Here is a 17,904-nt window from a genome sequence, read left to right as displayed (position 1 = left end):
CTCCTCTCCACTGATAAAAAGTCATGTTCAGGGGCAAAATAATAACAAAGTAAAGATTTGTGTTCAGCAACAGGAATCAGTGGATTAAAAGTCATGACTCATGATTCTCTGAGCTTGTTCCTATAAATTCTCCATCACAACTTTCCTTCCTCATGATCCAGGTGCGGGAAATGCTTTTTTTGGAAAACCAAAACCAAAATCTTTACAACCAAGATCTTAAATCTATAAGAGACTGCACATAAGCCATAATCAGCGTCATTCTGTTTTATTCAGGTGCATTTGCCAATCAATAAATTAATAATAAATAATCAACAATCAACAACTTAAATACAAAATAAATAAAGAAAACTACAATATGTCAGTAAAAATAAAAACAAAACATCCTGAAGGTTTTAGTACTTCAACTACAAAGAAATTTAATACTACTTTAATACTACAGTACTGAACCTGACTGTTCAGAGGATTAGTAGTACACTGAAGTACTTTGTACTGTAAACATCATCACCATCAGCTCTCATTGGCACTGCAGTGGAGAAGCTAGGTCAGGGTTCCCATTGAGACAAAAAAAATCAACTTATAGAATACAATTATGTGAAAACTTCGTTAAATTTGTCACATAAATGGGATTTCACACATTTACTTTGCATAAATGTAATTCCTCAACAAAATGTGATAAATCTGGAAAACTACCTATCAGTAATTATCAGTGGAACCGCCCATTTCTCCACCACAGTCCAATCTCAGTGCAACAAGAGGGAGTTTCACTCAGAAAGAATTCAGGGTTTTTTAACTTAAAACAAAATACAAGAAAGAAATAACCTAAATTTACAAAATATTCAGTAAAAAATAAACTTTAACCACAATTAAACATATCTTTGTTTTGTGGGTTTTTAATAATATGAAGTTTTTAAAGCCGAGAAAAAACAACAACATTAAATCAAGTATTTCCACTGGGTGAAACTCCATGTTGAAAACAATTAGGTATAATCTCTGGATCCTTCAGTGAAAATATTCCACAGGATCAAACTTTTATGCTGGTTTCAAGTATCACACACCAAACATTATATAAAAATATTTTTCCGAGACTACAATCTTATAAGGCTTAGGCTGCTGGTTCACTGTTAATTTAAATATAAATATAGATGAAAATAGAATACAAAATTCTAACAACTAGACACACTGGTTTCAGTCTGAGAATCTTTTGGTTTTGTATAATTTAAATATCCTGCATCCTTGTTTTACTGTTATTTCTCTTTATGCCCTTTAGGTCGCCTTTTAGGCTCTGGTGCGATCTTTAGCCTTTGTTTGCCTCCGCCGTCTGCGTCTCCTCTGGATCTTGATTTCGGGGAGCGAGCTCGCCTCTTCGTACAGCTGTGGCAGCTGCCAAAGTGCTTTGCTCTGGATGATGCGGTCGTTCATCTACAGGAGAGAGAGAGACAAAGGCAAGTTTGACATTAATGATGACGATCACACGGTTACAGAGAGGACCTTTGTTAAGATTCAGCACAATGACATCAACATTTAAAACCCTTAAATAATGTAAGACCTTTGTGAGCTTTTAGAATAACTAAGGCACATCGTCCCCTGGTGTAAGCATCACAAATTTAGGACCTGCAAAAAACACATTATTTTAAGCCCTAAATAAAACCTTATTTCTAGTCTCACCTAGGCCCCAAACTTTCTCTCTGCCTTTTCTTTTCCTAGTTTCTATTTAAATCCTTTGTGGATGCGTTATTAAACCTCGTAATATCCTGCAGGTCACTGATGACTAATCTAAGGTTAGGGCATGAGTTCTCTCTTTTTGTCTGTTTTAAACCAAATGCAAAAGTCTTTAACACAAAAACTGTATTGCCAAAATGAATGAGACATGATCTGAAATCCTCAAAATCTGCCTGTTTTTCACTAAAACAAAATCCCGGATGGGCAGCCAGGGACTTGCTCTGGATGTTCAGAGGGTAAGCTGAACATCCATTTGTAGGACCAAAGCATTTGTCCTTAAGTATGAATTTAGGACTTATATAAGCCCTCAATAAGGTTGGTCAAATCTTTTCAAGTCTAACTTTTCAGGCTTTACATAAGCCATTCATATGGGCTGCTCAACCCATCCTGAGGCTTATTGTGAGCTCCTCTTAATCACTGTACAATCCTCAACATAGACTTCACAAAAACCTCACTGTTGGGTTTACGTAAGTCCTAAGTCAAGTTAAGGCTTTCACAGCCAAGAAGCAATCAGAATGCTCTCTACCTTGATATCTCTGAGGGTCTGCAATCCCTGCAGAAGCTTCTCCTGTTCATGGTAGCGGCGTTTCTTTAGCTCCTGGACCTTCTTCAGGATGTAATTCAGCTCTGATCTGACATCTCTGCCTGCTACCAAGCCTGCGTTGTTGGGGCTGCTGGACGCAGGGGTGATGGCCGAGCCAGGTTGCGCGTTGCTCACGGCGATCTGGGGACTCGGAGTGGGCAGTTGTTTCAACATGTGGCCAAGCAACTTTTCGTACGACTCCAAAACACCACCCATGAAGATCAACTTGGTCTGAGAACGAGAAACAGAGAGGTAATGACATGAAAGTACAAATGGCTTATATTTGTTTAATATGAATATATCTGGTTGTGCAAATATGGCTTTGAAAATGCCCAAAATGCTGAATTTCGCAGCATTCCTCAGCATTTTGGACTCGGGTACCAAAAGCCAAAAAACTGAAACAACGCAGAATACATTTGTAGTAAATAAACCTGAAGAAAAACTGAGATGTGAGGAAAAGGTTGCTTCACAAACATTGCAACCTTAGGTGCTAAAAACTTTTCGCACAATGGAAAAAACTCTGTGGTTTCCCACACAACAGTTAAGCTAACATAGAAGGCCTTAAAGGGGAATACCACTCACTGACTGCTGTTAAACCTGAATGTCATATCCATACACTGCTAACAGGACCGAAACTACTAGTTTGGATGTAAGAAATGAGAGTTTGTGGCTCAATGTTTGACCCAGTGTTTGTTTTCAATTTGGTCGATTCACTTACACTTGTTGAATAATCTGTGGTAATTTCTGGTGACAACCAAAAACCTTTCATGTCAGAAGCAACAAAAGCTGTGGGATCCCTGACAAAACACTTTCAGTGGCACCATCAAGAGTGTTTTTAAAGAGCTTTAAAACCTGACAGAGGCAACAGCACGATGAACTGACCGGACAGAAGCAGGCTAAAAGATGTAAGATGTTTCCTTCGAATGAGAGGGGGCAAATGGTGTTAAAGCTCAGATGAGTCATTAGATATCTCTAAAATATATGAAATGCAGCACTGGGGTAGGTGTGGTGGTAAAGAAACCTCTAAATAGGAAAACCTGGTGGGTTGCAATAAAGTTCATGCAAAATACCACCCTCCATACAACAGCCTTCCCCCTGCATACCACCATGTGTTAAGCTATAATAGAAACTCATCTTGACTTTAAATTTCCAACTGTTATGACTAACCTGTCAAAATGTTTCTGAGTGCTGGAAGATATTGCTGGCTATAGGAGGTGGTGACCACAGAAAATCTACTTGAACATTCAGTTTTAGAAAGGCGCTGAGACTTTTCTTCTTTTACTAGCAATATCTTTAACTGTTCCTCAAGAGGCAGTGCAACAAAATTTCCATTGTTTTGCTTCAAATTTTCTCCATTTTTTCCTTTTTCTTGTTGCTGTTGACTGCTTTAATTACAGTTTTAGTACAGTTACTTTACAATAATATCAGTTAGACTTTTAATAATTAGTTAGAAGATATACATCCTCAAAAAATGTTCCTTTTTATTCCAAATTTGCAGAAGCTTTAACCTGAACCTCATAGCCATCTAACCACACAGAACTTCAAACAGAGTGACATAAAAAACTGCCGACCAGAGCTCCTCAGTCTGTGCTCTCTTGGCTTGATGTCAGTACTTGAAACCAACCATGAAACGGCCTTGTAAGTGATGTTGGTGAAAAGTGAAAGTTTGATCGGGAGACTGAGAATAGCTGCAGAAAGGTGGCATCCTGCAGAGCCAGCAAAGTGAAGGAAAACCCCACAAAAACCTCAACTCAATGTAAAAGACAAAACCTGGAAATACCAGCTGGCTGCTGACTCAGGCAGTGCCTGTTAGCCAAAGATGGAGGAGCTCAACAGGAGGTTTGCCTCCATCGAGTATCCTGACTCTTTCCAGAGTTCAGAAATATACCTGCTAACAACTTTAAAGATGCCTGATTACTAATCAGTGTCTTCACTCTTTCATAAACATGCAAAAGTCAAAGTGGTGGTTTTATTATCTTTACACCATCTGGAAATCCACTTTAGTGACGATGATGCTGAAGACACTGGGTGGATGGATAGAAATAGTTCCTCATTTCTTTGTGTAGGGATGGAATACAGCATGGTTTCCAGTATTAATACTGAGCTTTAGGCTAAGCTACCTTGATGCTTACCACGTGGACCTTAAGCCACAAGTGTGTTTCCTAAATTCTGCCTGTCCATTTGAGGCTATAGTAAGGCCATAGTTAGAGCAAAACTCTCATTTGCCACAAGAAACCTTTTCTTTGGATTGCATGGACATTTTACATTTTGTGGACAAACTACGCGCTCCCATTAATCACATGAATCTTACCTCAATTTTTTTGTTCTGGTCACTAGGAAATACGGGTTTCCCATCATATTTTTCCCGGCTTGAAATTTTCTGCAAAAGACAAAAAAAAAAGAAGATATTTTCAGATCATGTTTGACATTAATAATGAATAATCGGTATCGGTATTGGGTTTTATCCCAGCTCACAAACATTGTCAAACATGATTTGAACTGGAGCAGAAAATAAGGTGCAAGGAATCACTAACTTATAAAAGGTTTTCAGTTTTAGTTTTTTAAAGAAACCAATGATTCAGCCGAGCTGTTGTTAAAAAAAAAAAAAACCCCGATTGGCTGACTGGAGAGGGCAACTGCTCATTTACTTTGCTTCATATATAAATAAACAGCATTTTAAAACAGATTCTGAATTTCACTGGAAGCCACTGAAGGGAAGCCTGCTAGCCGGTTGCTAGCAGGTTAGCTGCTCTATTCAGGACCGACTAAAGACCAATAAGAGAAGTGTAGGAAAAGGTGAAATATAATAATTGTTGGACTAAAAGATCCAGGATTAAATTGGAATTTGATCTGAAACTGATAACTGAAGATTAAAATTTTAGAAAGTGGTACGAATGGTGCGTTTAAAGCCTGTTGGCCACACTGTGTCTGATATCAAATATGGAGACTGTAAAGAAATTGAGAAATTTGTCCGAAAAAGACAAAAACAGTTTAAAAGTGTTTTTTTTTCTTACAGCGATAAACATGAGAAGGCCAATAATCCAACAGCAGTTATAAAAGACAGCGTGAGTTCAGCTGTTTCTGTGTTTAGAGCTTTCTATCATTACTGGTGCCTTCAAGGACTGTCTGTCATGAAGTTTAAAGGATGGTTAAGAACGTCTGCCAACTAGCAATGAAAAACCAAACAAATTACAAAAACAAGCTGCTAATAGGGGAAATGATAATTGGGGGGGGGGTGTCAATGAGCACGTACTTTGCAGAAAAATTTGATGGTGCATTCAAGGACACTCCCACATCTGTGATGTGACTCTGTCTCATCCTTGAATCCACCATTCCAGGAAGTGTCCCTGCTCGCCTCTGCATCACCACATGAAACATGATATCATTCACATAAAGTTTCGTATGTGAGATGCTCCAGGCTGGGTGTGTAGTATTTAGCGTCTCGTGGGTTAAAATGGTCCTTTAACCACACACTTAAGTGGAAATTTAAAAAGACATCTTTGCGCATGTGTGTGTGTGTTTGTGGTAAGAGCATCACTGTGACAAACAGGAGGAAACAGAAAGTCTGTAGAGCTGCACAGTCTATTATTACTCAAGTACTAAGTAGCAGTTGAAGTGCAGTGAATACTTACATAGTGCTGCAAGAGGCTCTGGATGGTCCTGTTCATCTCTGCTGGGATGTGGGATCCTCTGACCTGACAGGCAAAAAGCCAGAGGCACAGACAGACTGCTGCCCTCACTGTGGTAGCCATCCTGTCTCTGTTTGTATTACCCCTGAGTGTAGTTGAGTCTTCGGTTTGATTCCCAATCCGGGCCGAGTGTTTTCAATTTGAGAACGGATTCTGGCTGAGCAGTGTCCTCCCTGACTGAGTGACTGATGATCTGACTGACAGTGTCTCTCTTACCCTGAAGTTGGTGCGAACTGTTTGACTTGTCATGAAAGCTTTTATTTATAACTCTGCGAGAGAGAGAGAGGCAAAGTGGCAGAGTGACATAGACATGCACTCAGACAGAGAGAGAGAGAGTGATGCGATGATCTAGGTGTGAAATTGTGGTTTTGAGTTTCCTTTAAATCAACAACTTCATAGAAGAGGGTGAGGGGTCGGCTTCCCACTCATGCATATCATACCCAAATCATCTGCTCACTGCAGAATTTTGCGTCTCCCAGCTGTTTTATTAAAATTTGTGCTTTTGCTGGTCAGACTTGAAGTTGCAAAGGGGTCTAATAGTTTGCATGAGACCTCTCATAATTGCATTAATCTCTCAAAGCGTGCACTGAGGTTCGAGGAGCAATGACTGGAAAGCACGCTGCGTGAAAGAGTGAGGTGGCACCCTGCGTCAGAAACCATTAGATCCAGCGATTCCGTCACGGAAATCATTACACCTCCATTGAATCCACTGCATCTGGGATTTCACAGCCACCTCTGACGGTTTCTGATCGTGGGCCATACATGTGCCACGTCGTGCTGATAAACCTATCTATCGATCTATTAGTGTTGGGTACAGATTCATAGTTTGATCTAATAAAAGCACTGTGAGGTCATCACATTTGAGGAGTCAGACTTTTTTTTAAAACTTTTCTTCAAATCTTGGCAGTCAGGGCCCAAAGAAAGTAATCGTTCTAAGTGGTTTATATTTAGGACAAGGGTTGTTCTTCCGTAATATTCATCTGACCTGATAAACTGTTTGGAGCTAACACTCTTAACTTATTTTGTATATGCTCACTAGCCCAGTTAAATGTAAGGTCAAAAGCTGAATGAGTCCTGATCTGCAAGGAAACATATGCTGGGATGCTCAGAGTGTGGCTGAGATAATACCGACCCCTCATCCTCCATGGTAGGGTTGGGTTAGGCAGCTGGTGACTGGGTAGATTTTACAAGATTAAAATATCTCCACACACAAAAAAATCAGACAGGAGGAAATAGCATGCTTGCTGTGGATTTCATTTGCACATTGCCCCATTTGGAGTTCCACTGAACATTCCTTGTTTTAATAATCACTTCAAATGGCTTCCAGCCCCATGAGGTCCACGTCATCATTGGTTACAAATTCCTCCCAAATCGGAGTGTTTTCTTTTACTTGATTTTTCTTTTTTAAATTACTTTTTTTTTTTTTTAACTCATAACAGTCAGAGTTAATTTATTTTCTCACTTTGTACTAAGTTCCCAGATTATTAACCCTCTCCAGGCAGGCGTTGCAGATTTGCAACAGTTAAAAACTAACAACCTGATTACCCCACATACAGATTTTATGAGGGGTTTTTTTACTCAGAAGTACCACTGCAGGACTTGGTTGTGCATTAGCAACAAAAAGTTTACTTTGAGCCTGAGAGGGTTAGAGCAGGGGAAGCTCCAACTACTGGGTGGATGATTTCAGTGTTTCAAAGTTAAGACACTGGCTAGCTCGTGTCATCATGCAGTTATCTTCTCTTAGCCTTTATTTTATTCTGTTTTATGGTCTCTTTTTATTTTAACATGTTTAATCAAATTTTAGGGTCTATTATACTTCTAATTTATTCTCCTCCATCTAAAGTTCTGGGTTAAAGTTACTAATGAAAGTGAGAGGATAGACTGTGGGATCAGAGTCAGGGTTAGGGTCGTCATCAGTGATGGCACTGACAGAAACAACAGTCCTGGTAATGCATGTGTTGGGATTCACAACAGTTGAAAGTTGATCCATTGCGTGCATGGCCTTTGTATTATGGTGGAATATATGTGCCTGTTGTTGCTGACTGGGTAACACCTCTGTGACACATCTGCCGAACACGCACCTCAAAGCCCGTTTCCCGTTTTTGCACATCGTTTCAATGAAACTGGTTCTTCAGGACAGAAACCAAAGCGACGCATTGCACAGATTGAAGTTGCTTCTGGATTGGTTGTATCTCGGGTTTTATTGGAAACTCTAAAACTTTTGAGGGTGTGTATTGCTACGGAGGCCTGCTGAGGCACAAATAAAGCCTGCATGAACTCAAATATCATCATCCTGCAATAAGTTGTAAAAACTTGGATCCCTCTATCATTTAAACAGCACTCATTGTTTTTCATAGCAAATATTTTCTATTTAGTTTCTTTTTAACTTTTAATTGTGGATGTGCATGACATTTACTGTGGTGCTACTGAAAGATGTCCAAGCATACATGGAAATACAGAACATAAGGCAAAAAATGAGTGGAATTCTAATGTGATTCAAAGTCAGTATTTAGTATTAAACCTTTATTCTTCACCCTGAACTATTCCACTGACTTTCAGTCCACTGCTTAGTCTAATTTGCCATTCCTAGGCCTTTTTCCCTGTTTCCTTTCTTTACAAATGGCTTCTTGACAGCGCCCCTTTCGCCAAGACCATTATGATGAGATTTCAGTGAACATTAAATGAATTAACTAAAGGGTCAGTCTTAAGGACATGACTTGCAGATAGTGTTCACCTGCTGTAGCTAGCTTAGTAAGCCTACGACCACTTCCTTTGTCTGTTCCTTTGTCCCGTTCAACATGTAAATGAATCAAAACGATAGCAATATTGAAATGTATTGACTTGTGTAGTATTTTTTTCTCTCTTATTTTCTAAATGTGCCTGCATATTGTTTACATGTTTGAAATAAATAAATTAAAAAAATAACAAATTTCTGTTACAGTAGCAGAAATTACACCAAATTCAATACTTTTTCTCCACATTTGCACCTGAGACCTTGTAACACTAACAAGTCAGATGACACCAGAATGGAAAATGGCTAATTGGGCACAATTTAGACATTATCAATTTGTACTCACTTTTGTTGCCTGCAGTTTAGGCTTTAATGGCTGAGTGTTGAGTTATTTTGAGGTGACAGCAAATTTACACTGTTATTCAAGCTGTACACTGACTACTTTACATTGTATCAAAGCGTCATATCTTCATTGTTGTCCCATGAAAAGATATATTAAAATATTTACAAAAATTTGAGGGGTGTACTCACTTTTCTGAGATATACTGCATGTTAAGACACAATACTGGTTCTTTCAGAGTTAGGAATCTTTTTTAGGCTCGAATGATTCATGGGTCAGTGTGAAGTGGCTTAACAAACAAGAAATTTCCTCTGACAAAAGTCAGCTATAAGGACAGCCAATATCAAAGACAAATGTTAAAAGATCTTCTTGACAGTTCTCAAACTATTGCTCAAGACCAAAACTACAATAAAGCTGGCCTCTTTGAAGCTAAATGTAAAGACGTAATGAGTGGCTTAAGCCTTTTGCACAGTACTTTAAGAGTGTATTTTTTCTGGAAATTAAGTTAAAAAGTGCTGGGATTTTTATTTATTTTTTTGATGGGATAGGAAATGTTCAGAATATCAGGAAATCTTTTCAATCTATGAACTGAAAATGAAAATTGCAGGATTCAGGGAGGATTCAGGGTCACCTGATCCAGCCCTAACTATATGCTTTAGCAAAAAGGAAAGTTTTAAGACTAATCTTAAAAGTAGAGATAGTTTCTGTCTCCCAAATCCAAACTGGAAGTTGGTTCCACAGAAGAGGGGCCTGAAAACTGAAGACTTTGGGTCCCATTCTACTTTTAAATACTCTAGGAACAACAAGTAGGCCTGCAGTGCGAGAGCAAAGTGCTCTAATAGGGTGATATTGTGCTACAAGGTCATTAAGATAAGCTGGGGCCTGATTATTTAAGACCTTGTATTTGAGGAGCAGGATTTTGAATTCAATTCTGGATTTAACAGGAAGCCAATGAAGTGAAGCCAAAACAGAAGAAATATACTGTCTCTTTCTAGTCCCTGTCAGCACTCTTGCTGCAGCATTTTGGATTAACTGAAGGCTTTTGGGGGAGTTTTAGGACATCCTGATAACAATGAATTACAGTAGTTTGGCCTAGAAGTAATAAATACATGAACTAGTTTTTCAATGTCACTCTAAGTCAGGATATTTCTAATTTTAGAAATATCCTGAAAATGGAAAAAAGCAGTCCTATTTGTTTAATATGTGCATTGAAGGACATAACCTGGTCAAAAATTACTCCAAGGTTCCTCACAGTGTTACTGGAGGCCAAATTAGATCTTAGATGTCCTTACTGCAGAAGCGAGGATATCTGTCAAACAACCATTATAGTTTCATTAATGATATTTGATCTATTTTCTGGGTGATGTTGTATTCAGACTAATATGCTAGTTTATTTATGGTTAAGGACCATATAACATGAATATTCTGTATAAGGGGGGCTTTTAATTTTTTTAATTATTTTTTGTAGCTTTATTTGAGAAACTATTTATAGATGTTACTTACTTATTTTTGTTCCTTTTATTGGATTTGTTGACAAAAACAAGTGTAAAGTGTAGAAGTAGACTTATATGCCATTTGATGCACACAGAGGTGTTTATGAGGGGTATAGAGCTAGTTATGTACCCATTTGTTGGTTACATGTTTTGATATTTACATGTTTAAACATCTGAATGTTTACACATGCACTTTCAAAGCAGTAATAAGTATGCATTGAATCTGCCTAGTTGGATTCCCTACATTTTTATAGGATTAGTATAGGATTTCCTGTGGCCAGTGAACTATCATAAGGTGAGAGATTCCAAACCACAAAGCAAACCCTCATGTACACAAGATATAAAATATCACCTGACTTGTATTTTGAAACATCTGCATGCTGTTAAGACCCAGAGTAGCCTACGTTCTGTCAGATGCAGCAGTTTATACCAGTTAAAATTACACGATAAGGAAGATAATTAACCACTCAATAGCATTGCACATGTGAATAGTAGACTAAATGAAAATACACAGCTACCTGAGTCACATGACACTATGTATTGCAGCTCTGAGTGTGTGAAAATCAGTTGGCAAGCAAACGAAATAGAAATATTAGCTAAACATAATGGGTAAACAGTAACAGTAAATAAAGAGTAGAAGAAAAAGAACTTGGCAACTGGGACACTCAAGCAACTAAGAGAGACTGTTAAATCACACTGCAAATTTTAATTTCACTTAATTTTTCCCATATATACAAAACTGCAATTCAAAGTAAAAACTATCCTGGGCAAGCCCCCAATTACACTGCAACCCAGCTCATAGACGACAAAGAGATTACAGACATGATAATTTATGGTATAACTGCAGTTTAAGTCATTCTCCATGATGACCACAACCCTAATGTGGATGAGAATATGTAAGGTTACAAAAATAGTTCTTACAGAAATGCATCAAAAACTCTCTGTGTTTTTCCAATAAAGTTGTTTTGGGCTACACAGCTCTGATAATGACTCAGTCTTCACAGGGTTAAAGGTTTTACTCAAAAATTATAGACAGACAATTATGATTAATAGGATTTCAAATATAAGTGAAATGCAATAGAATTAGCAACCATGTGAGCATGCTGATCTCCCAAAAGCAAAAGATTGTTCACTACTCAAGCCTCCATTTTTAATTTTAAGACAATGAAGCCTTGGAATTTCCTAAAGACTTCCAAGAATTCACCGTTTGTTTGCAAAGAAAAAGCAGATAAAGACTTAGAAAGCTGAAAATAATGTAAGTATTAAAATCTCAATTTGAAATAAATAAATTCATTATTCCAAGCTGGACCCTTCCTGGTTACATCCGAAAGGAGACTTAGCTCGTAGATATCATGAAAGCTGTGGGATTTTTTTAAAAAAATTTTTAGGAATAATCAGGAATAATCACCTCTGTTAAGATAAGTTTGAGTCTGAAGATTCATTGAAAAACTTAGAAAGGCTACTATTGTTGAAAATGTCTGTACAAGCTAATGTGATGCTATGTTTTCATATTGCAGCTGCATATCAGGCCTTGATTGCTTATAAACTCAAAAATCTGTAAAAAGCTGAAGCATTGTATTTTATTATACAGAGCAATGGACAGTAAAGAGAATGTCAGGTAAGATGATGACAGGAAACTATGCCATTCTAGGTGTGAAGGCCTCGATTGAGTAATCAGAATAGCGAGCAGTTCCCCATTCAGTTTAAAGGAAACAGACGTGATGTAAGGGTTTTCTTGTTAGCTCCACGCCCGTTCATGCAAATATATTTATTCTTTGGTAGTAGCAACACTGAAAATATTAGTGCAGCATGCAGTGTGTGGAAAAAACCCTGTTGAAATTTATATCAAGTGAAACCAACAAAAATAACGTGTGACCACAGAAGGGTCTGACCTTCAGGGAAAAAGATTTACTGTAAGTGAGGAAAGAGGTCTTCGTAGAAAAAATGCATTCTGCTGTTCCATTAGTTAAAAAAGACTGCTCAGTTTGCAAAATTATGTTTATTCTTGTTATTATGATGATCTCTCTATAGCTCAGCATCTAAAATTCCTTAATGTCTGTATTGCACCAACTAGTATAACACTCATGCAAAGACAAAAACAACAAAAAATAGAGTTTTATTGTACTCCCCAGTGTTGCTATGACAGCAAACCCTTTTCCGATGTTTCTTTAGCCCAGTTTAACCTGCAGGACTTTCCCTAGGCACCTGTAATGTGTTTGGCTGCCATGGAAGAAAAATGCAACCTAAAGCAGAGGTTTCAGCAGAAATGGCCACAGATGATGAGTTAGAAAAAAAAAAGATGATATGGAAATGATTTCAAAGATGATTATTCTGCATTCTTACCTGTGATAAGACAGATACACAGAGGTGGGTTTTACTCATAGCCTGGATTTAAAATCACTCACTGGTTTCTGAAGCTGTCATTTGAAGCCTTACAATCAATGTTGGGAAGGTTACTTTTAAAATGTATTCCACTACAGATTACAGAATACATGCCCCAAAATGTATTTTGTAACGTATTCCGTTACATTACTCAATGAGAGTAGCGTATTCTGAATACTCTGGATTACTTAATATATTATCATGCTTTTTTACAACTACATGAATGTACTATTGCTGTGTGATTTATTACTAGTATTACTTGGATTCAGGAGACAGACACTATCTCTACTTTCAAGATTAGGCTTAAAACTTTCCTTTTTGCTAAAGCATATAGTTAGGGCTGGACCAGGTGACCCTGAATCCTCCCTTAGTTATGCTGCAATAGACATAGGCTGCCGGGGGATTCCCATGATGCATTGATTTTTCCTTTCCAGTCACCTTTCTCGCTCACTATGTATTAACAGACCTCTCTGCATTGAATCATATCTGTTATTAACCTCTGTCTCTCTTCCACAGCATGTCTTTTATCCTGTCTTCCTTCTCTCACCCCAACCGGTCGCAGCAGATGGCCGCCCCTCCCTGAGCCTGGATCTGCCGGAGGTTTCCTCCTGTTAAAAGGGAGTTTTTCCTTCCCACTGTTGCCAAAGTGCTTGCTCATAGGGGGTCATATGATTGTTGGGTTTTTCTCTGTATCTATGAAGCGCCTTGAGGCGACTTATGTTGTGATTTGGCGCTATATAAATAAAATTGAATTGAATTGAATTGAATTGAATTGAATTGAATTAAATTGAATTGAACTAGTACTGAAGGATACTCGCCATACCAAGAGCAACTAGATTTTTAAACGTTAATATAAAATGAGTAACAGTAGGGTGGACATTGGGTAAGGCTGCACTTTTTGCAGCGATCTCATATAGAAAACTATTCCGTGCGTATATAAAACAGGGTCGCGGCTCCGAACCGTAGTAAAGGGACCTCTGGCTAATACGTCGGGTTCATGTCGGGCTCGTAGCTGAAAACTTGCTTTACTTGTTGTCTGGGTCAACTTTGCTAGTGAGAGACAGAGAGAGGCGTTGACAGGCTGCTCCAACGGAGCTTATTGTTTCAGAGGAAAACACAAACACAGTTTAGTCGAGTCTTAACGGTTTACTTACAACTGGGCTCGTCAGGCACTCTTTTTGACTGCAGTGGTTATTATTATATTTACATGCTTCCAGCTCCCGCTTCTGGTCGGTGACAACTCGTACTTTTCCACTACCCTTTTTCTCCCTCCTCTCCCTCACAGACACATAACGGGTATAGCAGTCCACTCTCCCTGCAGCACGGACTACACTGCCTATGAGGCTACATTCTTTAGGTCTATGCCTGTAACACTCTACCTATTCCCTTCATATTAAATCATTTTAAAAAATATTTCTTCACTTTATTATGAGACGCGAGATTTAGACACAGGCATTACAGCCTCTTAATGTGTGTTTTGTTTGGGTTTCCAAAAATAGAGAGGGCATAGCCTAACATATGAATCAGGAAAAGACCGCCGTGTAATCCCTTTATTTCAACAAAGTAACTGTATTCTGAATACCACCTTTTATCATCTATTCTACTTATAGGAAAAAAATACAACTTACAACAAGACCTTTTTTGCAATCCAGTTTAATGTAATCTCAGAGCAGTTTTCCCAACAGGAAATTCTGTGTAAATTATACAGCACAGAATTTATAGCTAAACATGGTGCATGAAATACAACCAATGCAAGTGGTGAAGGTCCTGAAAGTCTGCAAATTTCTGCAACTTCTGCCACCTTTGTTAACACAGGAAGAGCTAAAGCGAGTAAGAAGCAACCTTTGTCCTGATCTAAAGCGACTGCCATAAGTGAGGCTGAGTTCAGATGAGGCCCCGAGGTCTGCAGGAGGGAGACAAAGAAATGCAGGAAACAGGAAAGACAGACAGGAAAGCAGACAGGTACGCTTTAGTGATTGCATTCAGGTGTGATATGATGTGGGTATCCCCTAGCCTCGTGCGTAGACAAGAACAAGGTCTGGGGTTTCACAGTTAGAAGTTTGTCTCAGTTTTAAAGAAGTCATGACAGATTCTTATCAAGCATCAGTCTGCATTTAAATGATTGTCAATGGTGAATTTCTATTGAAATTCAACTGAATTTTCCAGGAAATGTCTTACATTTTGAAAGCTTTGGGCTTTAAAGTTAAAACTTATTGTAAAGTTTTAGGTTTTTCTGATCCAGTAAAACATTTTCAATAAAAAGCCATAAAACTTGTGTTATTGACCCCAATATTGTAATTATTTATCATAAAACTTGAAAATGTCACATCCAGCTTTGTATAGTTAATATTTTAAATAAATATAAAATCTGTGCATATAGTCCTTAGTACTCCCAGTGGTTTAGTAGCTTGCAAAATAATTTTTAGCAGCAATACACCAAAGTGATGATTTCCTGTGTGATTTAATCAGTTTCTTACATTGATGTGTTGGCCCACTCTTCTTTACAGCATAGATTCAGTTCACTGGGTTTTGTGGTTATTTGTTTGGAGTTTTCTTCCTATTAAAATGGAGTTTTTCCTTCCTCATATGGGGTAATATGAGTGTTGGGGTTTTCTCTGTTTTCTTTGTGTTACTATAGGGTCTTACTTTATAACAGGGGCGATTTTAGCCCATTTTTGGGGGTGCTGAAGCACCCCCAAAATGAATCAAAGCACCCCCAAAGATTTCTTACTCATTTTTGACAATATATGTTGTTTGTGTGACACACTACTAAAAATATAAAAAGCATACAGTACTTGGTTGAGACGTAACATTTTGACAACAAAAGTATACATTTTCTTCTCAATATTTTGTACATTTGTACATTTCAAGTACTCTATTTTTGGAGTCTATTTTCATATATCTGTATCGTATTATACATACACATTAAAAGTGAATCCCTGTCCAAAAAATGCACTCAGTTTACTTCTTACTCACTATGATCATCATTCATCATTTCCCCCCAGTAAAGTAGTTAAAGTTAGGATATGTTTTTTGATGAATTTAAGAATCTTATGATTTAATAAAGAAATTTGCAGACTTGCATAGAGATGGTAAAATTATGATGACATAACGGAGACGAAGACAACAGACGATGAGGACAGGGAGGAACAGGGGTTTAAATGCACCAAGGAGACAGTCAGAGAGAACTTGGGACAACTGGAGACATTTAAGGATGCAGGGACTGACAGAGCCAGGGAAGAAGTCTCGTCGTGACGAGTAAAGTTTATCTTGCCTGGCTGAGCAGCTCTCTGGGTGCTCAGCACCCCCAAAGCTCTGATCCTAGAATCTCCCCTGCTTTATAATATAAAGCGCCTTGAGCCTATTGAAACTTTACAAAAACAAAGCCTTCCAAACTGCTGATGTAATTTGGCGCTATATAAATAGAGTTGAATTGAAAGTTCAATTCCATTTTAACATGGAAATCTGTGGAAATAGAGTCACTTTTGTAGCCAGTCTTAAGTGGACATTAAAGGAACTGCAGTGTCATTGACCCCCATGTCAAAATAACCAACTTAAGCACTCAAACTATAAGACCTATTTTTGATCTCTAAATCTAATAATTGTTTTATTAAAAGTTATGCAAGGAGATATTTATTTTAAAACTCAGCATTTACAAAACGTATGACGCCTTTTGTATGGCCTGCTTTAACAACGTGCTAACCTTATTTACAATCAATATTGTATGGATGTAATAATGGTGCTAAAGATACAGAGGGCTGTTAAAAAATAAAAAGAAAGTTTATCCAGTGTATTTTTAGGGATTATGACACTTTGAGTGGATGCTGCTGTGTTTTGCTCAAAGTTTAGTTTTACTTAAAGATGTTCTAAAGAAGCGACGTTTCAGTTAATTAAATTTAGTTTTCTGCTGTTTTCAGCTCCTCATTTATTAACAAAGCAAATTAAAAATAAATCTTATTAATCAAATGGCCTGCATTTGTATAGCGCTTTTCTAGTCCATAGGACCCCAAAGCGCTTTACACTACATTCAGTCATTCACACACACATTCACACACTGGCGATAGCAAGCTACATTGTAGCCACAGCTGCCCTGGGGCACACTGACAGAGGCGAGGCTGCCAGACACAGGCGCCACCGGGCCCTCTGACCACCACCAGTAGGCAAACACGGGGTTAGTATCTTGCCCAAGGATATTTGGCATGCAGCCAGGGTGCAGCCTGGGATCGAACCACCGACCTTCTGATTAGTGGCTGACCTGCTCTGCCACCTGAGCTACAGCCACCCACATAATCAAGCTGGCTAGCTAAATGCAGCATTAGCTGCATGTGCATGGGCGACACTCTCTTCCAAATATGGTCACGTGTGTCTTCATAAGAAAAGAAAAAAGACAGGACATGGATGAAATGCAAACCCAAAGAGTCAAAACAGTAGTCCACAAAACTGTGTGGTTTTAATGATTGTGATTGCGACATCCATCTTTCATATACAGTTTGTGATTTTCCCCTAAATAAAGAAGCTTTTTTTCAGGCTAGTATGAGTGGTCAGGACCACGTGTGAATCTTACTTTTACTTCATGGAGAAAGCGTTTTTTTTTCTATGTTTGTGTGTGAAAGGTTATGTGCAGGGTGGTCTGCAGCTCAGGACAGGACTGCCCACTGACTCAGAAGGTGCGAACACAGGCTGAATCTTCCAAGCCTGTCTCTGTCCACATTCATCTGACACACGATGATTCAGAGTTTCTAAACTCTGGAGAAACCTGGACCTTTTTTTCTTCAGTCATCATCACATTTTCTCTTGTAAGAAAAGTCCCATCTCTTAGGTTGGGTTTAGGGGTAACCCCTTCACGCATCACACAGGACCAAAACTGGTGGCACCTCAGTCCAGAAGGAAGAGCGAGTGTACTGTGAATATATATTCCTTTTGTGGGTTTAGGCCCACAGATGCTGTTTTCACACCTTCAGTCATTT

General features: G+C 38.4%; 1 protein-coding gene across 1 annotated transcript; it reads right to left on the bottom strand.

Annotated features, from left to right (window-relative positions):
• Window positions 1-892: 892 nt before the first annotated feature.
• Window positions 893-6,199, bottom strand: LOC113009362 (uncharacterized). The gene is made up of 4 exons (XM_026147623.1): window positions 5,935-6,199; window positions 4,614-4,682; window positions 2,246-2,533; window positions 893-1,419 (listed from the first exon to the last, which is right to left on the bottom strand). Exons 1-4 carry the CDS (start codon window positions 6,052-6,054, stop codon window positions 1,276-1,278), a joined length of 621 nt encoding a protein of 206 aa, XP_026003408.1. The 5' UTR covers window positions 6,055-6,199; the 3' UTR covers window positions 893-1,275.
• Between the last annotated feature and the right edge of the window lie 11,705 nt (window positions 6,200-17,904).

The sequence above is a fragment of the Astatotilapia calliptera genome, chromosome 17 (assembly GCF_900246225.1).
Source record: "Astatotilapia calliptera chromosome 17, fAstCal1.2, whole genome shotgun sequence".
In the NCBI taxonomy this organism is placed as follows: Eukaryota; Metazoa; Chordata; class Actinopteri; order Cichliformes; family Cichlidae; genus Astatotilapia; species Astatotilapia calliptera.
Note: the sequence above shows the minus strand (reverse complement) of the source record. Positions and strands in the feature narration are given on the sequence as shown.